We start from the raw sequence: 27503 nt of genomic DNA, 5'->3' as shown, positions 1-27503 counted from the left end.
AAATTAATGATATTCTTACATTATTAACATGAAAAGTCTTAAGAACCCGGCTAATCATCTCTGTGGCCTTTGAAAATAGTCGTGATGAGAGAGCAAAGCGTTTCAGAGTACGGGTCTAAAGTCTCCCTGATGCCAAAGTGAAATTTGCAAGGTTCTCCACGCACAGTGTTGCATCTGACCCATTAATGCGACGTTGCAGGTGTACCCAGGGGCGAGTGCGTGACCTTGGCAAGGATATCGAGAGGGAGTTTGCTTGCAGAATATATTTTTTTTCACTGACTTCTATGCAATGATTCCACGAGTCTTGGATGGTACGTGATGGAGCTCTCGCGTCCTTGTTGTTGTTATATTAGCTTCCATTAGATAACTCGTCCTGATAAGTCACTGGCGACATTACACGAAAACTTAATGCAAGAAAATAATAGTGGATTTGATCAAAAGTAGCGAAGGTGATATCAACGAACCATTTTGACTGCTTGATTATGCAACTTATAAATACTTGATATACGTAAAATAAATAACGTTTGAATATTAGTAACTTATCCATACGAGTTTTCGATTGATATAAGATAGTTTATATGTATTCACTATACTACCAAATCTACACTACCAAACGTTAGTACATACTCTACCTAACACACACACACACACACACACACACACACTATACTTTTTTACTTAGAAGCATCCGTTTTTCCAGATATTTAATACACTTGTCAATGAAAAGCAGCAACAGACTCACCCCTCAATCATTATGTTGTGAACGAATGCCAGTAGCCCACATTACTGTCTGTAAATATGCTGTGGTCCTCACTAATTATCTGTCTGTACCGGAAGTGTGAGTGCATACCTCTCTCTCTCTCTCTCTCTCTCTCTCTTTCCTAGTTGCTTCATTTCATCCTCCACTTACATATGACAAATTCTTTTTCTTTCTTATTTAAGGTTACAATTTACCACAGAAATCAAGACCTTTTTGTATCTTAGAGGTTGAAGCAAACTTATAATGAAGAACTTTTTAAGCTTCATTCCAAACTGAACTTGTTACATCAGCATAACATTTTCTTTCAGCCTATAATTATAAGAAATTCATAGTGTTCTGAATAACATTAGTCCCTCCCTCTCCTCTTTAACAATAGGTCAAATAACAGAGAAAAAATACGTTACATATTCACATACATCCTACCAGAGAGAGAGAGAGAGAGAGAGAGAGAGAGAGAGAATTATATTGCACCTTGACAACCCAAGTCTTCTCCCTTTAATAGGCGCCACTGCTGCAGTGACTTAGATCAATCTGTCAATCATCCCTTTAATGGGTTCCCAAGGGTGTTTCGTGCCTGGTGAGCAATTAACAAAGACTATCAATGGGAAAAAACATCCCTGAGAACCTAACTCATCTCTGTGGTCTTTGTTAGTCTTATGAGGGACTAACATTACACAGTACTGCCTCATATTTCCCCAGGCAACAATCTTGACATACACCCACAAGCCAATTAGATGGCAACTCTTCACTTCACTCACTATCATCTCACGTTGACAGTCTTGTGTCTCACCACAGCTTGTTGACAAAATAGAAAATAACTCTTCATCCACTCATAACTGCCATATCTAAACTCAATGATAACCTTGCATCTCACCTTGTACACAAAGTAGATTACTCCACCTACTCATTACTGCTCTATCTGAACTCAATTATAACCTTGCATCTCACCCAGCTTAAGATAACTCTTTGTTACCCACTCATTACTGCTCTATCTAAACTCAATTATAATCTTGCATCTCACCACAGGTTGTAGACAAAACTCCTTAGGGTAGTGTATATATTAAAATACATGTATATATATTGAACATGCTACATAAAGAGCTCATCCAGCATACATCTGCACAGCACCGAAGTCTATTCACTTAGGAACATACAACTGATCTCACACATGAAGGGTTCTGGCAGCCACGTGCATCACCAGCCAGCCAAGAACCAAAGTAAAAACAAGGAAAACGAAAAAAAAAACATTTGATGAATTAAGCTTATTAAGTTGGTCACAGTAAACACTGGTTATGATAATTTTACTTCCTCTGTATTTTGAATCCACAGGAGTTCACACTGACATCCATCAAACACACAATCAACAAAGCAATGCATTTCTCTTGAGCAGTATGTTTAAAAAGGCCTATTTATTTATTTTTTAGAGCTGGGCAGTCTCTTAATATCCCAATTGCATAACTTTGAGTCTAATGTATAACTGCATCAAGTGGCAATGAAGATGTATATGATATGATATTCAATTTGCCACCATGATCTGCAGCAGTGTCCAGGATCCCAGTTCAGGGCAGGTCTCCCTACACCTTCACTCATCTCTCAGCTGTCAGTCTATCCCAGGCCATCCCAGCAAAACTTCCTATCTCATCCCTGTCTAATTCCTTGTCTGCCTTTCTTTTTTTTTATAAATCACTAGGTTGACAAATTAGTCTCCACTAATGAACAAATATGTATGCTGTTAATAAAGTCACTATACTGAATATATATATATATATATATATATATATATATATATATATATATATATATATATATATATATATATATATATATATATATATATATATATATATATATATATATATATATATATATATATATATATATATATAGTGAATAGGGAAAACCTATTCGTAATTGAGAACACTATCTATGCATCAAATATACGCACTAACATAACACATACACACACATATATTCTTATATACAAACCTTTGTTCCTACTGAGGGTAAATGTGCATCGTAACTTAAAACTACGGCACAGGTCAGCAATAATCTCACATTTAAAAGAAAACACACTGGACATCATAAAACTAAAGCATATAAATGTTCACTAAACAATATATGTACTGTAAATGAGATAAATGGGGTATTAGAAAACTTTAGCCAGGGCAAATAAGTGTCTTCTTTTCTGGAGGAGCTGGAGATTGTCTGTTGATCTATAGTAAGTGGCCAGCATGACACGACTGAACATGTCGTACCTGTCATAAGAAGCATACCTTTGTTACAAATCAAAATTCCTTCTATAGAATAATAAAAATCAAGACTCCACTCTATACAAACATATACTTGTTGACTCCATAAAAGTACATAAACTTTATTACAACTAAAAAAAATATTGAATATGCAGTGTCAAAATGCATTAAGTGTGCAAGCTCTTTACTGCAGCCACTGGTTATAAAAGACTGCACAGTACTGACACTCCCACATTTGAGTACGGCCACAGGTACAGTTTTGACACCCACTGGTTGAGTGTGAGCTAAAGGCAGACGTGATGCAAGGGTGGGCAACCAACATGTGGTATGGCACTGCTGGCCTTGTGGATCCAGTGACACTATCAATCATCAGGACAGGAAGTGAGTGTACATGACGCAGTGCTGGTCTGACACGAGCACTTGGGAGAGGCATCGAATTGTTACAGAGCCATGATGTGTTAAAATTCCTCATATTTAACATCTTATATTTTAGCTTTGTATCCACTAGGACAAGACAGAAAATTGTTACTTAACCATTATATATCAGAATTCCTAATTTTTAACACCTCCCTCATACTTTCAGCTTTGTAAGCAACTAAAAGGATAGAGAAATAGGACAGGGAATCCCTCCTCTGCATTCTTATCCCCACAATGAAACATGATATGTCTTGTCTGTGCCTATGTCTTTTAAGAGGGACCTCAGCCTGGCATACCAACAAACATGCATGAAATATGAATGCATTTATTACATTACATCCCTTTATCTGTGTTGATATTAACCTCTTGTGACTGTCTAGTGAGTATGTTGAGTATTGTAGCAGTAAAATATTTAGAGAAAACTCACTATAACACTTCATCACATTGCCAGCCCAGCCTTAATCTACATAACCTTGGCTCGACTACTAACCAAGAAGGATGCTGAAACTTTGAACCCAGGGTGCACTTTGGAGGGGCATTCTCAAGTGTTGAATGGCAGTAAAAACATGACCGTGAACTCTTTATACCAACATCCTTGAGAGGCACGACAGGTGAATTCCTTGGTATGTTTCAGAAGCTGAGTATTTGTATAACTCTCAAAATGACAGAGACACAAAGCTGCCGGTGTGTTCTCCTCTGTTTCTCACTACAAGCTATGAATGACAGAGGCAGCCACTTGTGAACTGGCCGAGTGGAGAATATTTACCTTACACTTCTACTGGAGTTAGTAGACCACATTTCCAATAACAATAATAATGCCAATATAAGGAATAATACAAATGAGTATATATGCTATTACTAACCGCCATTCCTTTTAATCATTATTGTCACACTGTATATCCCCATTTATTTCAGTACAATTCTTCCATTAAAATCTTATATAGATGTATTATTTAACATTCTGATGCTGCACTCTGTTAGATCTACACTTCTGACACCAATCTGAGCACCCAAGATTTTAGCGTTCTGAATTCAGTGCTACATCCCACCTAAGTCCGTCAGAGGAGCATGTTACCTAAGCAGTTTATACAAGCAGTCAATGATTCTACACCACAGCACACTTCCCATCACATGCATCAACCTAAGAGTGTATTAGTTCCCACAGCCATCATCTAGAAGCTATAGAAAATCCCTACTAGCCAATACTGTGGAAATAATGAAGTAGCAAAAATGTCATGGAATTTTCTGTCACAAATCAGCTTTTTCCATCAAGGGTATGACAAAATCAGGCTCTCAGGGGGATAACTACACGTCTGTATGATGAATAATGTGAAGACTAAAAATATGAACTATGGTAATAATACAGAAAATATTTATTAAGATGGATATAAGTAAAAGTAATATATAGTACTAATGTATACAGCTAAGCATCACAGTAAGTTGGCTCATGTTAGAGAAAGGAAGATTGTATGAACATAAGAAAGCATTATAAAGTGCCAGATATGTAAGTTGGATTAGTTGAAGTTAAGGGAGTTCTAGAGAATACAATAGCCAGTCATTCTAGGCTCATAAGCAAGTTGGGATAGGCAATATTAGGGAGTCCTAGAGAATACAAGAGGCAGTGGTGGTTCTAGGTTGTGTTAAACTTACGACTCACGAATGGAAGTACTCAAGCTGGGATACTGATTTGAAAGTTGCTGTAAAAGCCAATCTTTTTGTGAGATTTAATTAATTTCTTTGTGACGAATAGTGTGAAAATTTGCATTGACATACATACTAGTCATTGGTATATATATATATATGTATATATGAGAGAGAGAGAGAGAGAGAGAGAGAGAGAGAGAGAGAGAGAGAGAGAGAGAGAGAGAGAGAGAGAGAGAGAGAGAGAGAGAGAGAGAGAGAGAGAGAGAGAGAGAGAGAGAGAGAGAGAGAGAGAGAGAGAGAGAGAGAGAGAGAGAGAGAGAGAGAGAGAGAGAGAGAGAGAGAGAGAGAGAGAGAGAGAGAGAGAGAGAGAGAGAGAGAGAGAGAGAGAGAGAGAGAGAGAGAGAGAGAGAGAGAGAGAGAGAGAGAGAGAGAGAGAGAGAGAGAGAAAATAAAAATCATTGAAATATCTAAATATGTTGAAAATACCTCAATTATAATATTTCCTAAATAAAACAGACAACCCTCTCTCTCTTTCTCTCTTTGAGGTCTGTGGCATCAAGTCTCGGTTCTTGGAAGTGTTGGCAAAGGTGTGCTAACCAAGTAGGTGACACACCTCACAACCATTACCACAGGCAAGTGTAGCTCAGCCAACACCATCAGTTAAGAATATACTCGTAAAACCTCTGAGCTCTGTACACTAAGGATGCAGTTTTCTTAAAAGTCACTAAGACTGAGGGGCACCATCTCTGCTATAGTAACAGTGACTTAAAGCATTCATTGCCTTCTCTAAATATGAACATTACACAAAAAACAACACATTTTGTAATGGATGTTGAATTATTTCTGGACAAGATTTCAGGATCTCAACTCTTTGTTATATTTTCCTACAAATCAGAAATGTTTACACTGCTTGACGAAAGTGAAACAAAAACGAATCGTTGTCATCTTATATAAAAATACTATAGTTATGTACTAAGACTTACAACAAACATTAGTCACAGACATGTTGCTTAGTTTAGCCCAGTTCATGTAAGTCCTTCAAGAACTACATTATGCAAACAACAACTTGTGTAAAGACTAACAATAATCAACAAACCTTGGATATTGGATATTCTGTTTTTCAGCTCTGATCACACTCAGACTACATAATCATGATCAGATCTGGCATCACTGGAGGACTGGGGTGGAGGCGCCGGCTGACTCCCAGCAGTGGAGGAGTCTGTGGAGTTGACAATGTCCACGGCAATCTGCACAGGGCCAGGAGGAGTGCCGTAACTCATTAGGCTGGAAGTATCTGGGGGAACAAGAGGATATAACAGTTACTGAAGTTTATTGTTTTAGCACTGACATACGATTTTTTTACACTGATTATATAAGTGCTCAAGAATAAGAAATATGAGTAAGTTTTTTGTCAAGAGGCTGCCTTGGTTACCATCATTACAACTTGTTAAACTAGAAGCACAGGATGATAGATTTTTTTTTTATCTTTGGAAAACATAGATGCTAAATGTTCTTGCCACAGGAAACCACAGAATGGCAGATGTTTTTGCTTTCAGAAATTCACAAGATTCCTATAAAAGGTAAAGAAACTTTGAAGCATGCAACAAAACACTACAAGAATCACTAGATCTTTAAGACATCCAAGAGATAAGCTACAAGACTCTGATGATGGATGTGTGAGCCCTAAGGAATTCCCAGGACTCCTACACAGGGCAGCCAAACTTTCAAGATGTGCAGCACAAGACAAAGCACCACATAACTTACCAGTGGGAGTGTCCCTTCGGGTGGCAGCGTCGTGCACCACCACAGTGACAGTAGTGGGGTCCTTGGCTTCTCCACCTGCCTTCTCTTCTCCTCCTAAGATAAAAAGAAAGCATACAGAGCCTTGTCTAGCATTTCTCTTTAATGTATCATGGTGTGAATGAATGTGAATGTGAAAGTTGAGTGAATGTGAAACTCTTGTCTTGGATACTGGTCTTTTTGGGGGGAGAGCCTTTGTATATGTATGTACAAGTATGTATGTATGTATGTATTATGGGTTTCATATTGTGGGTTTATGAATTTCCACCTTTCCTTTCTCCTACAAGTATTTTGGAGCTTAAAACTGATCTCACTGAACATCACAAGGAGAAATTGAGATTGTTGGATTGTATATTTCAACTTGTCTCCTAGAAGTGGATCCAAGCAAAGAAATTAACCATACAGAACCTCATAATAGAAAATAAATCATAAAAGGTGGTACAACTTAAGCACTAGAACTAATAGGGGAAGTTGAAAGGTGTTATGACATAAGTACAAAGTTACACACACACACACACACACACACACACACACTTACCTGAGGCAGTTTGGTTGGTGGAAGGACTAGTGGCACTCTCATCCTGCCTCTCCTGTGCCTCTTCCTCTTCCTCATCTTCATCCTCCCCAGAAGACGACTCTGCTAACCGCTGGTAACCCTCGGGTCCACACTCCACGTTGCGGGACACCCTCCTCCGCCTCCTGTTCCGCCTCTGCTCATCCACTTGCCTCAGAGCCTCCACGAATGGATTCTCCTGCGCAAAGGAATGAGTTTCATCATCTCCACCTCCTTTCACTTCTAAAACCTGTCCATTACATCATGGTAAAATTATGTCTATTGTTTTATTTTTTATCTTCCTTATTTTTCAAGCATTCTTTATGTGTGTACCATGTATATCTTAAATAAGCTCCTTTCTTAATAAACTCTCATTATATACTGAAAGAGTAGTATCTGACAGTCTTTTTAAAACTTCCTCCTGAATCTTTCACACACTTTCTCACTCACCCTCTGATTGGCAAAGGTACCACCCTGTGTCCCTCCCTCAGAGTTAATTAAAGGGCTGGTCTCGTCCTCAGAGTCTGTCTCAAGGTCCGATGGCCCGGCTCGTCCCCTGTGAAAACCTTCCTCTTGCACACTGGACACACACGCCTGTTCTTGGTCAGCCACGGGTCAATACACTTTGAGTGGTAAGCTGGAAAGAGAAAGATCACCTTATCAGCTGCCTTATGAGAGATACTCGTATGCTAGTACATAAGCCCTTCTTCTTCTTCTTCTTCTCCTTCTTCTTCTTCTTCTTCGAGAGAGAGAGAGAGAGAGAGAGAGAGGAGAGAGAGAGAGAGAGAGGAAGAGAGAGGAGAGAGAGGAGGAGAGAGAGAGAGAGAGAGAGAGAGAGGAGAGAGAGAGAGAGGAGAGAGAGAGAGAGAGAGGAGAGAGAGAGAGAGAGAGAGAGAGGAGAGAGAGAGAGAGAGAGAGAGAGAGAGAGAGAGAGAGAGCAACCTTTGACTTGAAATTTACCACCTCTACCACTTCATTTGTACAAAGTTCAATGAAATTCCACTGACTTGCATTGAAGAACTCTGAAGACTCAAGATAAATGTACTGTATGCATGACAAAACACCCACATACTGCCTCTGCTTTAAGACTTTAGGTAAACAAACACATCGGAGTCAGACCATCCTTCACCTCTAGAGAACACTGGTGATACATGGTAGTTAAATACACATAAGACAGAGAATTTATTAACACGTCAGCATCACAAAACCAAACAGCTAATGCAAGAAAACCCACCTTAGCTATTTTAAAACACACAAGGTACAAACACACCACTTTCTCACCATGTTCACAGGGAAGGACTCGCAGTTTGTCATTGTCCACGTAATCTTCGAGGCAGATGGCGCAGCACTCATACGGGTCGCCCTTCTTGAACTTATGGATGGGAAGCTTCTTGAGAGAACGGGAGGAGAGGCGGTGACGACGGGAGCGACGGTAATCCCTCACGCACTTCACAATCTGCAGTGTGTTGGAGTTAAGACATAATGAGATCACAGGGGTATTACAAATCATGATGGAGACTCACAATCTGCAATGCGTGTTGGAGTGTTAACTTTTTCACTGCTATCTGGTACGCCTTTTTTTAATTACAAACCACAATGAAATGTCTATACTTGTTCAACAGCCACCTCTAATCATTAAATGGGTTAGAAATTGCGAAATATATTCTCTTTAATCCATCTCTTTCTTGTAGCTGCTTAAAAGATTTCACACATTACTTCTAGTGCTGTTACTTGTTTTATATATCAGTGAAGGGGGGTAAAAGATACACACAACAGTATTTAGTGTAATCACATGTATTACACCAGGAGTATTGCAAGACTTGATCAAGACTTACTTTTAATACTAATACTTACCACCTGCAGCTAATTCATAATCCTAAGGTAATTTCAAAGTAATACAAAGTTAATAATACACAACTCTACCTTGAACTCAATATTTCACACCTTTACAGAGCAGATCCTTTACAGTTTTTCTTTCACACAATTCTTAGTGGCAAACTAGCAAAATCAAAAGCCAAGTATAGTAATGCCATCAGGACCTTGAATATGATAAAAAAAATAAATAAATAAAAAAAAAACTGCAAAATATAAAACAGCACCTATGATAACTACACAAAAGCCAAACAAAAATTACAGAAATCAGGAATCAGACCAAATACAACTAAAGAAAGGACAGAACACACACACATGCACAGCTAAATGAAGAGGGACATAAAAGTATAAGAACGGAAGCAAGAATACACATAGGACCCTATTCTCAGACACTCCTACACCACACCACTTTCAAAAGGCTCTAGTTGAAGTTACACAGATTTCTCAGAATGTTTTTTTTAGTTTTAGTGACAGATTGATAAAATTTCTAAATTATTAACCATAGAAATACTCTTAAGAAACCAAATAACCATCTCTGTGGCCTTTGAAAACAGTCGTGGTGCGAGAGCAAAGCATTTCCGAATATGGGACACTGAAATAGGAAAGGCAAGCTACTCAGAGGAACACTTCATACCATGGTGACGCAAAAGGCCATCATGAAGATCAACATGAGGATGATGTAGCCCAGTATGATGGGTAACCAGTTCACAGGTGTACTCGGTGTGGCTGTGATTTGCACCGTATAGTTTCTTGTTCACAGGACAGAAAGAAGGTACCTCTCTTAAATGTATATAGTGCTCTCTCTCTCTCTCTCTCTCTCTCTCTCTCTCTCTCTCTCTCTCTCTCTCTCTCTCTCTCTCTCTCTCATACACCCTACCAGAAATTTATATTTGTGTCTATAAAGCAGAAGAGAGAAGAACTGAGAGCAACAGGCATGACTCAACAGAGCAAATACCAACAAAATAAGTAAAAAAAAGAAACAAAAAAAGAAAAAAGCACTAGGGAAATATTACATGCATTCTAAGAGCAAGCAACTGACATATCTACATAAATAAACTAAACATATCAACAAAAAACAAACAAGCAACATATACAAAGGTTCTTATTGGTAAGGATGCACATAAGTGAGTGTGTGTGTATACAGCACGCCAAGACTCACCATAAAAGAGAGCATCACTATGAAGCAGATGGCTATGGTGATGGCAAAGGGCACCAGGTAGTTTGCTAAGTTGAAGGGCAGGTCATCCGTCACTTCCAGGTAATACTTAATTGGGAAGCTGCAGAAGTACAGGGCAGTTCTAGTTACTTAGCATAGATTTATGGCTCTCAGTGGCACAAGGGATAAGATACCACTGTTCTAGCAGCAGAGAATGGTGAGGCTGCAGAAACATAAGGTGTCTATAGTTTCTGAGCAGAATTATGGTACTAAATGGATATAAGGGATAAGATACTACTCTTAGCAGATTAAATAAGTACAAGTGAATAAATGTCCTTGATACACAAGTTCTTTAAGCACATAAGAACAGATCCTTAATCAGAAATACAGGGTGTCTACAGTTTCAGAGCAAAGAATTATGGTACTAAATGGACACAAGGGATTAGATACCAGTGTCTTAGTAGCAGCAGCAGTGTTAAATAGGCTCAACAAGGGAACAGTTATCCTAGGTACACAAATTCTCTAAGCATGTAGTGAACAAAATTCAATGCCTCCTTTTCCATAATCCTCACTCAAGATACAGAATTATACAGTAAATACAGACAATGGGGAATAAACACCTTCATACAGTTTCTTAAGGCAGTTCAATAAAGGATGTAATCTAATACTTCTGAACTAATGAAAACCAAATAGTGGCTGAGGGAGAGCACTGGACTCTTTGAAGCTAAAGACTACCTAGGCCTACTGATTCTGATACCGAGAAAAACGGGATACTGTCATTCAGAAGTCTACGGGGTAATTTCAAAGTACATTTCTCCACTTTCACTTTTCCATGCACACCAGTCTTCTCTTCCTCTCTCACACACATCACACTGGCATTTAAGTGCTTCAAGTGCTTCTCTTTCTCTTTCACACATAACCCACTGGTATCTTCCCATTTAAGTGCTGTCAAAGGTGAGGAGAGCGCTAAGTAATGCTGTGAAAGGTAATTGCAATGTTGGCTTTGTCAGTTAGCATGGTTTTGTTGTCATTATGAGCTAATATGTTTGTTTGTTTTTTTTGTTTTTTTTTTGTCTATTTCCTCTCACCAGAAAAAAATAAAATGACTCAATAAATCTCATAGAAATTCCTTTGTCTATTCCTTCTCAGTAGAAAAATAAAATGACTCCTAATAAATATGGTATTCCTTTCTCTACTCCCTCTTAATATCAGCATAAAATGACCAATAATAAGTCAAGTATTCCTTTCTCTATTCCGTCAGCAGAAAAATAGAATCACTCCTAATAAACATGGTATTCCTAGAATTCCAACACCTACTTTACATTCCAAGTGTCCTTTAGGTTTCATCCCTTTGGCTTTACACATTCCTTGAGGCTTCCACTTACCCAGTTTTGTAGGAGAAGCGCTTTGTGATCAGGAAGCCGTTCTCTGCACCAATGAAGACAGAGGGGATTTCCACCTGGCTGGCTACTGTGGAGTCATTGCTGCCCATGCGTACTGCACAACAAAACTATTATTATCATTTCGTCCACTTTCAAAATGGTGTTCAAGATCATTACAGTTAAAACCACAGGCAGCTACGGTTTCCACACAGAGGACTGGAGTGTACAGACTTGAAAACTGGAAATATTACTATTTGGGGAAACAGAAAAGCATGGGAGAAAAATACCTTCAGAAAAAGACACACACACACACACACACACACACACACACACACACACACACACACACACACACACACACACACACAAACTTCAATAACAGATGAATTTGTGTGTGCAAGGATCATTCACAACTTAAGACAAATAAGACAACTTAACCTTAAAAGACAGGACATTACAACCTTGACTCAATCCTGCAAAAAACAGAATTAGGTAAGAACAAACAATTACACACACACATACACACATACAAACACAAAGAGCCTTACACAACTCATTGGAGCCGACATTGTAGACTATAACAGCATGGTAGCCGACCCGCTGAGCATTGAGAACCTTGTCAGTGAAGGAACAGTTGTACCTTCTCACTACTGCAATCCACGGGCCATAATACTTGGAGACATCAGGACTAGGGGGGCCAAGAGGCAGTTTGCAGGCATCAGGGGGATCCACCGCTATTGCCACACCCTGATGACAATGCAGGGAAGTAAAACATGAGAAATATCTATGCATGTGAGGAGTTTAAGGCACTGCAATGACCAAGCAGGTGGATGAGGCAGTGATGAAATGTCTGTGGTGACGTGACAAGTTGAATCGAGGAAGTAAGGAAGGAATGTGGTTGTGTATGATGTTAAGAGTCAAAGGGTGAAGTGTGTTATTCCAGCCATTCCTGTTTTAAAGCTTCATTACTAGGTATCATCAATAAATCTAGCTTAAAATTAAGTGCTTATAAGGCTAACCTTTAATCTATCTCTATGCATGTGTTCTTGGGTGATTTTCTTTAGAGTTTCTTTAAATGGGTGACAGTGACAGATGACTATAAACTCCAGTGTGTCATTTAACCCTTTGCTATGAATTCTCACGTTAAATAAAATGTATTGTAAATTTAGATGATAATTAAAAAAGACACCACTGCCAGCAAAAGCAGTAAACAATGAGATCGTGAAATCTGGTGACTGTTGCTGTATTTTGTCTTTGTAAACTGCCTAAGGTTACTCAAATGAAATAAAAAAGTGCATCATTAGCAGTCAAAAGGTTAATATGTCTCTACAACAAAAGGACAATGATAGCAAGGAACCAAAACACCAAGACCTCACCTGGAATCCATCTAAGGATATCAAAGGGCCAAAGCTGGCTGGGGAGTCTTCAAACACAGTCACTGTTTGGTTACCCTTCTTCACCACGACATCCGCTGAAGTGTGGTGGGCCAGGGCTGCCACCGCCACCGCTGCTGCCACCACACGCCACATCTGCATCAACAGTCACTTGAGGGCCGGCCTTCTCACAACAATGGGAAACGTTAGCATACATTTCTTAATATTTTACAATTATTCTGTCCACCAAAGACATTTCTCAAACAGGATCTCTGATGGATAATGTTTTTTTGCGAATGTAATTAATAATGACTACATAACTTATTCTGATTATTGTCTATGCAAACATCAAACTATAAGTGCAAGGAAGGGCGTTAAAAATGTTCTGTGGGTTTCTTTCAGGAGTATTTAGTGCAGCACCTGTTCTCTACTAGGGGGCCACATGCTGAAGGTGCACCTAGGTCTTGACAGCAGTCCAGCACTCTGCACTATACTCAATGGAGGCAGAGGTTACCATGCAGCACTCATTTTGAACCCATGGTGGGCTCCTCTGAAAGTAAGTGGAGGAAAATGGAATATAGAATCAAGAGAATGTAATCAATAACTGGATAAATATAGACACTTGCAATGCTTTCCTGTAACACACTCTTGGTATAAGAAACCCCTATCCTTAACTTTGGATGTAGTGAATGTTGTGTGTCCTGCAAACATGATTCTGCAATAGTAAGTACACGTGTCTTTGGTCAGCATTCTCAAACGCTCCCAAATCTCATCTCAGCAACTTCTAACAGAGCCCAAAGTAAGCTATGGGGGTTTTCAAGGGTATTTGTATGATTTTTGTGACAGTTTAACAAGTATTCTGCATCTTCAATGGTGCCTGTATGCCAGGTACGTTTTCTGAATAACCGGACATGTTTATCACTAGCAGCAGCTTCCAGACTTGTGCGGTAGATCATAAATATATCTTTTCAATGATTACCCAATATTCTTTTAATACTCCCAACATTTAAAACTCCTAATTGGTTCTAAATGAGGACTGGACAATAAGGAATACCAGATTCAAACACTGCTATCCTGAAGTGGCACTACCTTGATTTATCATAGTGCAGGTGTCCCCTAAATGCTGGTGGCGAGAAATGCTCCTTAAATGAAACACAAATGGCACCAGACAAGAAAGTTTTGACGCAACCCTGATCGTAAATAGTGCTAAATGAGGCCACGGCAATAACTGAGGCCAAATAAAAACAATGGCTTGATCTATGATGGCTACTGGTGTTCCCTAAGCACTGATGGCGAAAAATACTCCCTAAATGGCGCACAAATGACACCCAGCAGGAAAATTTGATGCAGTCTTGATTGTTACCTGAACGCAATGTGTGATAATGTAACATAGTTTGCCTTCCCTCCCACATTACTGCATCTATACTCACACGCTCCAGAACAAGAGGCAGTGGTCAAGATAGTGTGGCCTTGTGATTCTCAGGTGTATGAAGTTGATAAACAGAAAAAAAAAGAAAACAAACAGTAATGGCGGGTTGCTACTTACATTTTAGCCTTTGTTTACATTTATCCTTTAATACTCCCTTAATCTACTCACTACGTGCTTATGTGAGCTTACAGGTGTGGCAATAGCCTTAGGATTAGACATTTACCTGGCTTGAGTGAGAGAAAATCGTTGTTTTGTCTCCACATCAAGTTTTGTTTCCTCACTGCGCAATGCAACCTTGAAAATTATATCCGTGTTTACTTCCAGAGGCTTTGAATTTATTTTGTATGATAATGATAGTCTTTGCGGTATTTTGTTACCTAAAATACCTTTTTATATATTTTTTATTGTAATAACTGCGGATTTTGGATTTATATTATCATCTATTAAAGTTTGATGTTCACAAAAACTGTTATGCAATCCTCCCAGATAGCTTTATTGATATATTTTACGTACATAAATTAAGGTATTTGGAGACTAAAGCAATAATGGTATTTTCTGTTTTTATTAGAGATATACAATTTATTATTGCAGTCTTATTATATATACAAAAGCTGTTTTCCCTTTCTTTCCTTTTTCCATTTTTCCAAGTAGACTCTATTGGTAGCCCACACATCCGTAAAAGTATATACTAAGATTACAAATAAAACTAAAAACTACTGTGAATATATGAATTGTATATAAGAAAAAAAAATATGTTGATATTTTGGAAGAACAAATAATGACGTCACGATTACGTCACACCACAACAACAACACAAATGTCACGTGCGCTTCGCCTCACTGACTAATTTCCTGGACACATTTTTTTTTTTTCTGGAGACAATGAGGGTAGAGGAATGGAGAACAATTCTATCAACCGCAAACTTCTCAAAGATAAGATAAGTGTTTCTTTAGTTTCCTGGTCTTAGTGATTCATGTTATATATACGCGTTACAAATTACTAGGAATGCGATTCATTAGCGCTCCCGTGTGATAAGGAAACCAGTGATAGTTAATTGATTTTTGTTTAATCTATTCATTCACTTATCACTTTTAATTTAATTTATTTATTTGTAATGTTTGTTATTTTGTTTTATTTATTTATTTATCTATTTATCTATTTATTTTGTTTATGATTTATTAATTTATTATACTTATCTATTTTATTACAATTTCTTTCCTGATGTGTGTGTGTGTGATTCACCTACGGTCGTCTGCTGGTCACCCAGCCAGCCGTTCTCCTACGGAAAGAGCTCAGAGCTCATAGTGACCGATCTTCGGGTAGGTCTGAGACCACTGACACACCACACACTGGGACACCTCGGGTTACATCCCGTATCTACTTGCTGCTAGGAGAACAGGGCCTATACATTAAGAGGCTCGCCCATTTGCCTCGCCGCGCCCGAGATTCGAACCCGGGCCTTCTTGGTTGTGAGCCGAGCGTGCTAACCACTACACTACGGGAATAGATTTGTGTACTTGGAAAGGGCATGAAAATTTAATAATAAATACATATTTATTTTCCTAACAATTCAAAATCTTGAAAGTCGGCCATTGCAAGAATGCAATAGACAATAACATGTAAAGGCTGGAAAGTCTGGTTGTATGCCAAAATTCTCAATGATAGAATAAACAGAAAACTCGTATATTTCCACCTAACATCAGTGGCACAGTGTTGTGCACAAAGCAAGTGAAACACGATGTTAAGTTAATACACAAATACTACAAAGCTGCTTCTATTGTCAACAAACGTAACTCAACACCCACAGTGACACTCCCTTTAATCCACACTCCACTTTCAGGCCAAATAATCAAGCACACAAGCCAAGATGTAGTCAGCAACACGGAACAACTCTAACTGTATAATGGCTGGGAAGTAATGAACTAGCAAAACCTTCATTATAAAGCCGAGGATCGAGAATGGTGTAATAAAGGAAGACAAGAAGTAACACACCACGTACAGAAAGGCAGCTAGATACACCCAGAAGAATACACTAAATGCAACCCCCTTTTCTATGAGCAAGCTGGAGTATATCGGAGACGTCAGGCTGTTATCAATATTTATCTCAATCGGCTGGTACTTGCTGACAAAGGTTTTCGAGCTCTGAGTGACCTGAGCTTGTCCATCATACAGAAATGTGGATCCTTTATCTGTCAACACACTGCGGGTCCCTCGAGGTTTTCGCCCCCCTGCTTGTGTGTTGAATGGATAAGCTTCCGAAGAACTAATGTCATTAAAACTGGTGTTGTCTTCTTTACAGCCAGGGAATGTGTTGGTTACTGAGGTGGTTTTACTGATGTGTGCACCAGACTGTGTTCGGTGAAACTGTTCTGGGAGGCGACTGTAATCTGACGAGCCACAGACACAGTGCGACCTGTACTCGTATCTGTTGAGAGGGGAGTGGTGGTGAATGACGGTGGTTTGTAATGGTGGGAGGGTGTGAAGCAAAGGGATGGTTCAAGACGAGGCACAACCCATGGTGGTTACTAAACGTGAGTTAGGTACAGTCGTGGTCAAAAGTTGCGTCTTGCTTCGTCACCATGAGGAGTCGTAACCAGTTCAAGTTCGAAGGTTTGAACAGCAGTGCATCGCGAGGAGAGGAGTGTGAGGTCCTGGTGAGTGGGGAGGAACCTGAGCTTACAATTCATCATGGCGACGAAACATGACGCAACTTATAACTGCGACTGTACATGATACTGAAATGTAGACGATACTGACCGCTCATCGTTACCTTTGGGTGTCACGGCGACTCTCACAGCACCCAGCCGGCATTTAGCAGCGCCCCAGCACCACGCCAGCACCAGCACCACCACCACCTTGGCCGCTCTCATGCTGCAGACCACCCTCATGTTGCCAGTGATAGATGTTCACCACCCACTTGGACATCTCATGAAGGACTTGTAAATATAAGGGCTACATGAGTTTTAGTTTCTCTATGGTAGCTTTGTCGAGCTCGGAGAAATGGTAGCTGTTAAACTATGAATTGTATCCTTGGTTAGATAAACTGTGCTTGTATGTGATGTGACTCAGCCGCATATCCAACCCGAACTCGTACTGGTGTCTGTTTCGAACCATTTCCATTGAGCTCGAGTCGATCTTTAAACCATTCACTGATGACATGGTTTGCTGGCCGCACGGAGGCGTCTGAGCACAACTGTAACCTTCAAGTGACGCATCTCCCGCGAACACTGCGTTGTATTTTTCATGATCACTTCCTTGATTTGTGAGTTTATTATTAGCACTACAGCTTTCTCAAATGTTACTGCTCCGTCTTCTACAAACCCTCTTAATATCTGACTTCATTGATAAAACTATCTTACAGACCTCATGTGGCGTATTTTTTTTTTTTTTTTTTATTATTATCATTATTATTTTTTTTTTATGTATGTGCAGGTTTAGTTAAAAAATAGTAATAAAAATTAAGTATGTATGGCAGTAATCCTATGGTGCAGAATACGTAAGCTTTTCATTCCTTGGCTAGAAAACGAATTGCAAGTGAAACACAAGCGTAACAGAAAATGGAGCTTTAGCATGGTAGACTTGAATCTTCCTCGCAACCACGGAACTCGATGCTGTTGTCGCGTTGCCTCACCCACCAGACCACCACCCACTTACACTCCCAGCGATCACCTCCAGTTAGCGCCAAGCAGACTCAACCCTTTAAGTGCCACGGCTTTCACTTCAGTTCAATAAAATGATGTGGGTCTTAAATATAATCTTGAAAGACACCAATGACACCAAAATAGAGTAAAAGATGGAGGAGCTTAAATATTTTAGCACCTGTGACATTATACTGGCTTTGTGAAGCTTTATAGAGTTACACAAATAAAGTAACATGTAAGATATTTAGCAGAAAGGGTTAACGCCACATATGTATCACTTAACGTACTTATGTGGCCAGTCTTTGCAAATACACCATGCTTGGCTGGGCTAGTATATGTGGCAGCAGTGTCTGGGGTTTTTAAAGATAGACAAACCCTTTAGATTAACACCATACAGGATGAAGGTAGCTGTGGTTCTCTAAAGTATACATGACGCGTATCTCCCGCTATAAAGGAAACGAAAGAACTTATAAATTTAGTCGTCATGAAGGAATGCCTCAGTAGGGAGTGCTCTGGACGACTCTTGGTGTGAGTAGCAAGCTCTGGTGTGGGTGTGTCTCCCGTGGTCTGTGATGGAAGAGGTACTGAGCTGCTCTTCTCCTTGGTTTATACTCCTCCTGTGCAGTGTGAGGTCTCATTTGGTCTACGTAACGCCTCGAAATCTTGATACACGTCAGCCTGGCTTTAAAACAAAAGAACATAAGAAAATAAGGAAAGCTGCAAGAAACCATCAGTCCTACACGTGGCAGTCCCTGTGTGAAACCTAACTATCTATTTCCACCTATCACCCTCATCCATAAGTTTGCGTAATCGTTTAAAGCTCCCTAATGACTCAGCACTAACAACCTGATTAGTAAGTTTATTCCATTCATTGACCATTGTATTAATTTCCATTCTAATGCACTGTCTTTCACAACCGGATTCCCCCGTGAGCAGGAGGGTGCTAAGGTGACCCTTACTGCACTGGGGTGAAGTATGCACAGTGAAGTGTTCTAGACCCTGTTATACTGGAAGGTGATCTAGTGGTCACGATCAGGGTATTCCCTTCAAATGGAAATCCCGGTACTGATAACAATGCGAACGTGACCTACTTTCTCTCTCTCTCTCTCTCTCTCTCTCTCTCTCTCTCTCTCTCTCTCTCTCTCTCTCTCTCTCTCTCTCACGTATACACACACATACAGACATGCACATATGCAGTAACTTTTCTGGGTCTGACGCGGGCAGGAGTGCGGCGAGACCCCTCCCTGGGCAAACATCTTCCATGACAAGCAAGTTTGCAAGGCTGAACGTCCCTCCCCCCACAAGCGCCTCTTCCTTGCCCTTCCCCATCCTATTTGAAGAGTGACCACCCCTCCAGCCGTCCAGGCGTCGCTGCCCCCCATCAGCTGCTTATAAAGGTTCAGCGGGGGTGTCCAACTCAGAGCTCTCTCTTCTCGTCTGCTGGAAGGTAATTTTCCGTCCCGGTGAGTGCTTCCTGCCGCAGGCTACGTCTCCTCCTGGGCCTCCTAGGCACACACCCTTGTAACCTGTCATGACGCAGTGCCTTGACTGACTCCATCCCGACACAGGCACGGCACGGAGCTGCAGCTAAAGTGATCATGAGTCCCCCGGCGGTGTCTCGACTGTCCCTGGTGGCGGTGCTGGCGGTGGTGGCGGCCACGGCCTCCGCCCAGTCAACCGTCGTCACGTGCACGTCCCAGAGCCCCAAGTACTACACAGTCACGGTGCTGCAGACGGTGACGAAACTCCTCCTGAGGCCTGACGACCCCCTGGACCTAGGGCGACAATTGGAGGGCAGGCCTCTGCCCGCCCACCGTTACCTGCCCCCACCGCCTGCCCACGGTTACTTGCCCCCACCACCTGCCCACAGTTACCTTCCCCCACCACCTGCCCACGGTTACCTGCCCCCACCACCTGCCCACGGTTACTTGCCGCCGCACACCCAGACATTCATCACCATCACGCCCACCTCCGTCAATCCATCCTTCATTCTTCCCACCGTGGAGAACATCATATCGCCGCCGTGCCGCTGTGGCAAGTGTTCCGTCCTCTTGAGTGAGAACCCCTGCGAGTGTGTGCGTGATTTCGGATGTGGCGGCCAGGGTGGGGCGCGGGCAGGAGGCGGCAGGGGGAACTAACTGGCCCCTCCCTCCCATGCTGCTGGTGACGGTGCAGGGCAGGCGGGTGAGGGCAGGGCGCTGGTTGCTTAGTACAGTTCAGTAGCTTATTATCATCATCCGCCAATTTCCCTACTCCACCACAACCTCCTCATCCCTTCCTCTTCGTGATATGGGACGGGACAGGACGAGGCGTTTGGTGGCCCTCCATCTCGGCACACACACACACACACACACACACACACCTCGGCCTGAAGAAGACACCAGCAAGGTCACCTGACAGGAAAATTCTTCTATAAAACAAATAAACAAACTCGTGTAAGGCAAACACCTCTGCAAGCTGACTCCATAATTACCTTGGTCAAGACTGGACGTCCCTCTCATCCAGTTTGTAGACTGAAGAGCTGCGTAGTTATCCAGACACGTCGTCCTCCACCAGTGGCATATAAAGAAGGAACAGGACCGTCCAGCACAGAGCTCCTGCTTCTCGTCAGGAGGGAGGTCACTTCTCGCCTCTAAGTGATCATGCGTCTCCAACTGTCCCTGCTGGTGGTGCTGCTGGCGGGCACGGCCTCCACCCACGCCGCCATCTTCGACTTCGCGCCCCAGAATCCCGAGATGCAGACGCTGACGAAGTTCCTGACGAGGCCTGGCGATTCTCACGACCGTAGCCAACCAGTGGAGAACCTGCTTACCAGAGACGTGCTTCCACCTCCTGATGATTACCTTCCGCCACCTAAGGACGGGTACCTGCCTCCTCCTCCTGATGGTTACCTGCCCCCACCTGTGGATGGCTACCTGCCCCCACCTAAGGACGACTACCTGCCCCCACCTAAGGACGACTACCTGCCCCCACCTGTCGACGGCTACCTGCCCCCACCTAAGGACGACTACCTGCCCCCACCTGTCGACGGCTACCTGCCCCCACCTAAGGACGACTATCTACCCCCACCTAAGGACGACTACCTGCCCCCACCTACAGAAGATTATTTGCCACCACCTCCCGATGATTACCTGCCTCCATCTGTCCATAGTTCTTAATCCCAACTTTTCGCACCAAATGTTCCGTGCTCGTGCGAGAAAGCCTGTGCATACGTGAGCGTGTCTTTGGTGCGGCGGCCTGGACGAGGTCGACGAAACAAGGTGCTTTCATAATTTCCTTGCGCAAGATTCCATTCCACTCCAGTCCATTCACAACGGTCTTTAATTTCTCTCTCATTTAGTTTATAGATTGTTGACATGCGTACGTAGTGGCCCAGATGTGATAGTTTTCCATCTCCTCCTCCTCCTCCTCCTCCTCCTCCTCCTCGTCCTCCTCCTCCTTAGCCTTCTCCTACTTATGTGGATGTTAATACTGTCACCCATAACAGCACCGTGCAAGAAAACCCGTGCATATGTCAACATGTCTGAGTGTGGCGGCCTTGGTGAAGTGCTCTGACATGGACCGGGTTGAGGAGAGGCCCTGAGTGACCCTACATCCCACACACACACACACACACACACACACACACACACACACACACACACACGGTATCTTAAAATGTTGTCAAGAGTTTTAATATCACAACAGATGAACAGTTTTGCCGCCTCTCCAGTGCCAATTAAGTCTCATGTTAACAAACGCATCCTTAAATATAATAAAGATAATAAAAGGGTTAATTTCTGTGACTCCTTTGCAATGAACCTATGAGAGAGAGAGAGAGAGAGAGAGAGAGAGAGAGAGAGAGAGAGAGAGAGAGAGAGAGAGAGAGAGAGAGAGAGAGAGGTGTGATTAAAAGTTTTTGTTGATTCTTGTTTGTAATGTTCCGGAATTTCATGGTTTATGTTATTTTTTTTTTTTATCTTTGTTTTTATTAGTTTATTTACCTGTTTTTATTTTTCCATTTTCTTTTTTTGTTTATTTATCTGTCTATCTATTTATTTGTTTTGCGTTTTTATTTATCTATCTATTTATTTGCTTTTTTATTTTATTTATCTATTTACTTTTTTGTTTGGAAGTTGATGGCATTCCGTGGTTGAGTCTCCTGGTTTTTTTCTTCCTTTGTGAGCCCGAGCGTCGATAATTACCGCTGCGTGACTCCAGCCTTCGTCGCTCCAAGTCACCGTGTCGCCAGGAACAAATAATAATAATCAATAAAATAAATAAATAAAGATAAAAATGATGGTGAATAGCAACGACAACAACAACAATAATAATAATAATAGTAGTGATGATAGTGATGATAACAACCAAGGATAAATTACCACAACATTCCAGCATTTCATAATTCCAGTTTCGTCGCTTGCAGTGGATCTTCAGTCTTTAAAATGATGGGCTCCGTTTTCTTCTTCCTTCTCTGGACAAGTAAAGGGAAACTGGCCAAGAATTACACAAGAGTTACACAATGCACTTACGGAGAACAAGACCGACGGAGCAAGACTAGTAGTTGTTGCCCCCAAGGTGTTTTGAGTCCTTGTGTAAATTTCGAGGAAGCAGGTGACAGGTTTCTCACAAATTGCTGTTCATTTATCTCGCTTTTTACATTTAGCTGCTTAGGTGCTCTGAGTTCCCCTTTACACTCCATGGAAACAAATATCAGTTTCTTCAAAGACATCACGTTGGTTTGTCACGTCTTGAAACGCGCGATGCTATTTATTTGTTTAATTTTTTCAGCTTCTAAACGTTTATTAGTGCATAGTTTTGCTGATCATATATATATATATTTCAGTAGACACAAAGAAATAGTTAACAGACGCTGATTTGTTTTTCGTTTATTTATAAGTTATTTAGTTTATCATCTATTGAACGTCCGGCTAAGAGTTATTGTAAAGACTGATACGAAAAGAAGTTACCAGATTTTTCTTTCGACACTTCGTAAAGAACCAAACGGAGGATCAGACAGTTTGGAGGGATAGTCGAACAGGTAAAGGTAAAAACAAACAAACTAATCACTAGGAAAAAATGTCTAAGCTGGGGATGAGGCGGAACTGAGGCAATGAAGAGACTGACACTGAGAAACAAGAAACAAACAGAGGAGCAAACGGGTCAGGAGAAGAAGACAAACACGCGGTAGTGAAGACAAACACAGGAGACACTAGGAAGAAAAAAGAAAAAAGAAAGATTAGCAAACACTACGAGAAACCGAGGAAAACCTTGAGACACACACACACACACACACACACACACACACACACACCGTCCCTCATCAAGCCACGGCGCAACACTTACACGTCACCAATGTGTATTTTTTACATCCGTATTGCATCACCTGCTATTTTAGGATCATTTCAGCATTAAAAACATAAAGAGGGAAGGATGAGAGAACATGATAATAGCACTAGGAGACGAGTGACGTGGTCCATTATGCTCCCTCACCACGTCATCACAGCAAGGTAGGTAGTTCCAAGTATTGCTGACGGAAGACGCCTTAAAACCGGGATTATATTGGCAAACACTTCCACGTCTCATTTTATTCTCTTTTGATAAGTTCTATGGGAAGAAAAGTTTCAAGGATATTTTCAAGATAGTGAGAGTTTTAAAGTTATTGGGATTTCAAGGTTGTTTTCATGATAGAGAGAGAGAGAGAGAGAGAGAGAGAGAGAGTTTGACAAGAATTCTGTACCCTTGACAACCCGACTAATAATTTAGAGACAGGTGGTTTGTGTGTCGGTCTTCCTTGGCGCCCAGAAGACCTTGGATGTGGCAGTGATGTACCCTTGGCATTACCATTGTTTACCTGTCCACGTCTACATCAGTCCTTGCGAAATAACTCCATACGTGATAAACTATTGAAGGGCTCTCTTGTGAAACGCTTTCCTCTCTCATTAGACAATTTTTAAAGGCCACAGGGATGATCAGTGGGGTCCTCAAGGGTAGTTTTCCTATTCCAATTGTTAAAGCACTATAAAATCATGAAAATACCCATGTATACCACAATAACTTCCACTGGAGCATGATAGAAGTAGTGGAGACAAGAAGCTGAAGTGTTTGAGAATATGGTCCAAATGTAGTGCTGCTCTCTACTGGCAATATTTAGAATTACTTTAGCAACTGACGACGGGTTTCAGAGCTCTTACTTCAGCCTCTTAACGACTGACCTCACGAAGCAGTCAACGAGGTCCAGTGACGCAGAGCACACACGCAAGATTTCCCAGAAAGGAGTGTTAATACTGACATCACTGCATGACTCAGGAATACACAACCGTGACATCGTATCCCTGAGAATCTTTTCGGGTATCTCCTGCGGTGTATGTGTGTGTGTGTGTATGTGTACGAGTATGTAATCCGTTGACATAAGAACATAACACAATGGGAGCTGCAAGAACCCAACAGGTCTATACGTGGCAGTCTCTGTACAAAACACCCCCATCTCTTAATCCTTCCTACTAACTGAATCAACAGCCAGATTACTGAGTCTATTCCAGTCAGGTAACGCTTGGGGAGATAAGGTAGGTAAGTGCGTGAAGCGAAGGACATCACAAGGCACTCAAGGATAGATACACTGCATGCCCAGTGACGCAAGGGGCAGCAATTCATAAGGGCAGAGGTCTCGTTGAGGGTAGCATCAGGCATTACAGGGACGGAAGGTGACGCATACTGACTCCTTCTCCCAAATCTTACAGCTTGCGCCTCATATCCTCAAACGCTTTGCTCTCTCACCACGAGTATTTTCCAAGGCCACAGGAATGACTTAGCCGGGTTCTCAAGACAGTTTCTCCTGTTAATAATAAAGAAATCTTGTTCATACCCACTAGATCCATAAAAAAACTATTAAAAAACACATGTAACGTCAAATAGAGTCTTGAATGCAGAGGAGTTGCGGCGCAGAAGTGTTTCAAAATATGTCAGTCTCTCACTCCACTCTCCCTTCTCTCTCTCCTTTCTCCCTCCTTCATTTGTTATTCAAGAGGAGGAGGAAGGTCGTAAGCATCATCGCCTCCTTTTGAAGCTTTATTTTGAGCCTTGACAACACAAACACACCGGAAGGGAAGGGACGCTTGCCACAGAGGGCTGCCTTTGTTCCTCACACAGCGACAGACGAGACGAAAAGGCGAGGCGAGTGTTGTTTGTCGCGAGGAAACAACGTAAAGGAAAAGGAACATTGGTGCTGAGGTACAATGGAAGAAAAGGAAAGACTGTCCTCGGAGAAAAGTAGCAAAAATGAAAAGGAAATAAAGCAAAATAAGAGAACAAGGAGGGAAAATATTGACAATGGAAAACAATGGCAGGAAATTGTCCTTGGAATAAAAAAAAAAACACTGAAAATTAAAGGAAATGACAATAAACTAAAGGAAATTGGGAGAAAAAATATTGAAACTGAAGAACAATGACAGATGAAGGATAAGTTGTTCCCAGAAAATACAGAAATGAAAAAGAAATACAAATAAAATGACAGAAGCGTGAGGAGTTTGTCTTTTGTAAACACCGCTGACAAATGTAAACTTGAAGAGAAGTAACGTGTTGAAAGGAATGCTGTGCGACCAGAAGAAAAGAAACAGATTAAACACTGTCACAACAAACTAAGAGGAATGTAAGAAAATAAAAGATGGATTTATAGACTTTAATACTTTACTTATTACTTATTTATTTGATTATATCTTTTATAATTTTTACTTATTTGTTTATTTATTCATCTACATAAAGATTATTCATTTCATTATCTTACTTTATTTTACTTTTATGTATTTAACTATTCATTTATTCTTTTTTTTCTTATTTTTGCTAATGAAAAGTCACATAAGAATGATACAAACCTCTTTAACACTAACAATTCACTAAACCTGCAACTTTTCCCCGACCCAGCACCATTTAAACACTTAGCACCATATTACGAGACGCCACGGAGCTGCTTCTTATCATCCCCACTATAACTCAAGATTTTACAGCCACATTATGAGCTATATTTACATTTTATTGAGTGGAATTATGACCATGAGACGCTAGATGAATATGAGGGGACTGTGTGCGTGCGTGTGTGTGTGTGTGTGTGTGTGTGTTGTTGTTTGCACTCCTAGACGCGCTATGCATGAAAATATATTAGTGTTTTTATTATGCGCAGGAGTAGCTGTGTATTACTTTGTAAATATATGTTTATGTCATCTCCGTGTGTGTGTGTGTGTGTGTGTGTGTGTGTGTGTGTGTGTGTGAATTGCGCACTGTACATGAATACTGCCACGTATACACTGTTGCCACCGTGTGTGTGTGTGTGTGTGTGTGTGTGTGTGTGTGTGTGGGAGTAAGATGGGGCTGTTTGGAATCACGAAGGTTGATGATTACCAATAATGCATGACGCGCCCCCGCTGCTGTGTGTGTGTCTGTGTAATTGTCCGTGATGTTATTTCTCAGGCTTACATCACCGCCCACTGTGTGCCGGGGAGGATGTTTGTGTATGTGTGTCGGTCTTATCATGTTATATCACCAGGGCGAGACAGGGACTCCCTCCTCAGGATAAGCGTGTTCCTCTCTTATTCATGGTCTTGTTTTTATTTGATCCCTCATCTTGAATGTTTTTTAAAGCCAATGTTGATGATTGGTCAGGTTCTCATTGGTGTTTGTTGCTAGTGAAGATGCAGAATCCTTGCTAAGCTATCGTTAGTCATGGAAACATCTTTGAAACCCAATTAACTTCATCTACACTCTTAAAAATTATCTAGGTGTAGAATCCTTGTTAAACTATCACTAGAAAGCTTCAGTGACTTCTATGCACTACTCGTATGTCTCGTTAATAATAGACAGGGTGTAGAATTTTTGTTTAATTGTCACTACAGGCATGAAAAAGTCTTGAAAAACCGAGTAACTTCCATTGTAGTGTATTCAAAGAAGTCAAGGTGCAGAACACTTGTTAAATTACTACTTGAATCATGAAAATACACTTGAAAACACAAACAACTTCATCTTCAGCCTGTTAAAAGTGATCCAGCTGCTGAATCCATGTAAAACTATCACTCGGATCATGAAAGCAACCCTTGAAGACCCCCAGGAACTTCCACTGCACTGACTACAGCCTGTTACAAGTAGTCGAAATAAGACGCAGAATTTTTTGGGCAATACGGCATTTAATTGTTAAAAAGAAGATTGATGAACTGCAAGTAGGTTATGATTCAGGGATCCGAGGACACAAGACGAAGTAA

General features: G+C 41.1%; 2 protein-coding genes and 1 long non-coding RNA gene across 3 annotated transcripts; 1 reads left to right on the top strand and 2 right to left on the bottom strand.

Annotated features, from left to right (window-relative positions):
• Nucleotides 1-5448: 5448 nt before the first annotated feature.
• On the bottom strand, nucleotides 5449-15004 carry LOC135090401 (E3 ubiquitin-protein ligase RNF13-like). The gene is given in 12 exon segments (XM_063987154.1): nucleotides 5449-6364; nucleotides 6835-6927; nucleotides 7409-7673; nucleotides 7874-7960; nucleotides 7963-8060; nucleotides 8705-8879; nucleotides 10455-10572; nucleotides 11837-11948; nucleotides 12382-12580; nucleotides 13210-13362; nucleotides 13627-13756; nucleotides 14859-15004. Coding segments are annotated over 11 exon segments (1482 nt in total). The 5' UTR covers nucleotides 13651-13756; nucleotides 14859-15004; the 3' UTR covers nucleotides 5449-6206.
• A 1166-nt stretch (nucleotides 15005-16170) lies between these two features.
• Nucleotides 16171-18820, bottom strand: LOC135090565 (uncharacterized). Its single transcript, XR_010262042.1, has 2 exons — nucleotides 17393-18820; nucleotides 16171-17048 (listed from the first exon to the last, which is right to left on the bottom strand). It is a non-coding gene; the product is annotated as an uncharacterized LOC135090565 (long non-coding RNA).
• A 2098-nt stretch (nucleotides 18821-20918) lies between these two features.
• Nucleotides 20919-21434, top strand: LOC135090399 (uncharacterized). The gene has a single exon (XM_063987153.1). The coding sequence runs from the start codon at nucleotides 20919-20921 to the stop codon at nucleotides 21432-21434; it is 516 nt and encodes a 171-aa protein (XP_063843223.1).
• Nucleotides 21435-27503: the final 6069 nt, after the last annotated feature.

Source organism: Scylla paramamosain, chromosome 35 (assembly GCF_035594125.1).
Source record: "Scylla paramamosain isolate STU-SP2022 chromosome 35, ASM3559412v1, whole genome shotgun sequence".
Lineage (NCBI taxonomy): Eukaryota > Metazoa > Arthropoda > Malacostraca > Decapoda > Portunidae > Scylla > Scylla paramamosain.
This window is presented reverse-complemented; position numbering and strand designations above follow the sequence as displayed.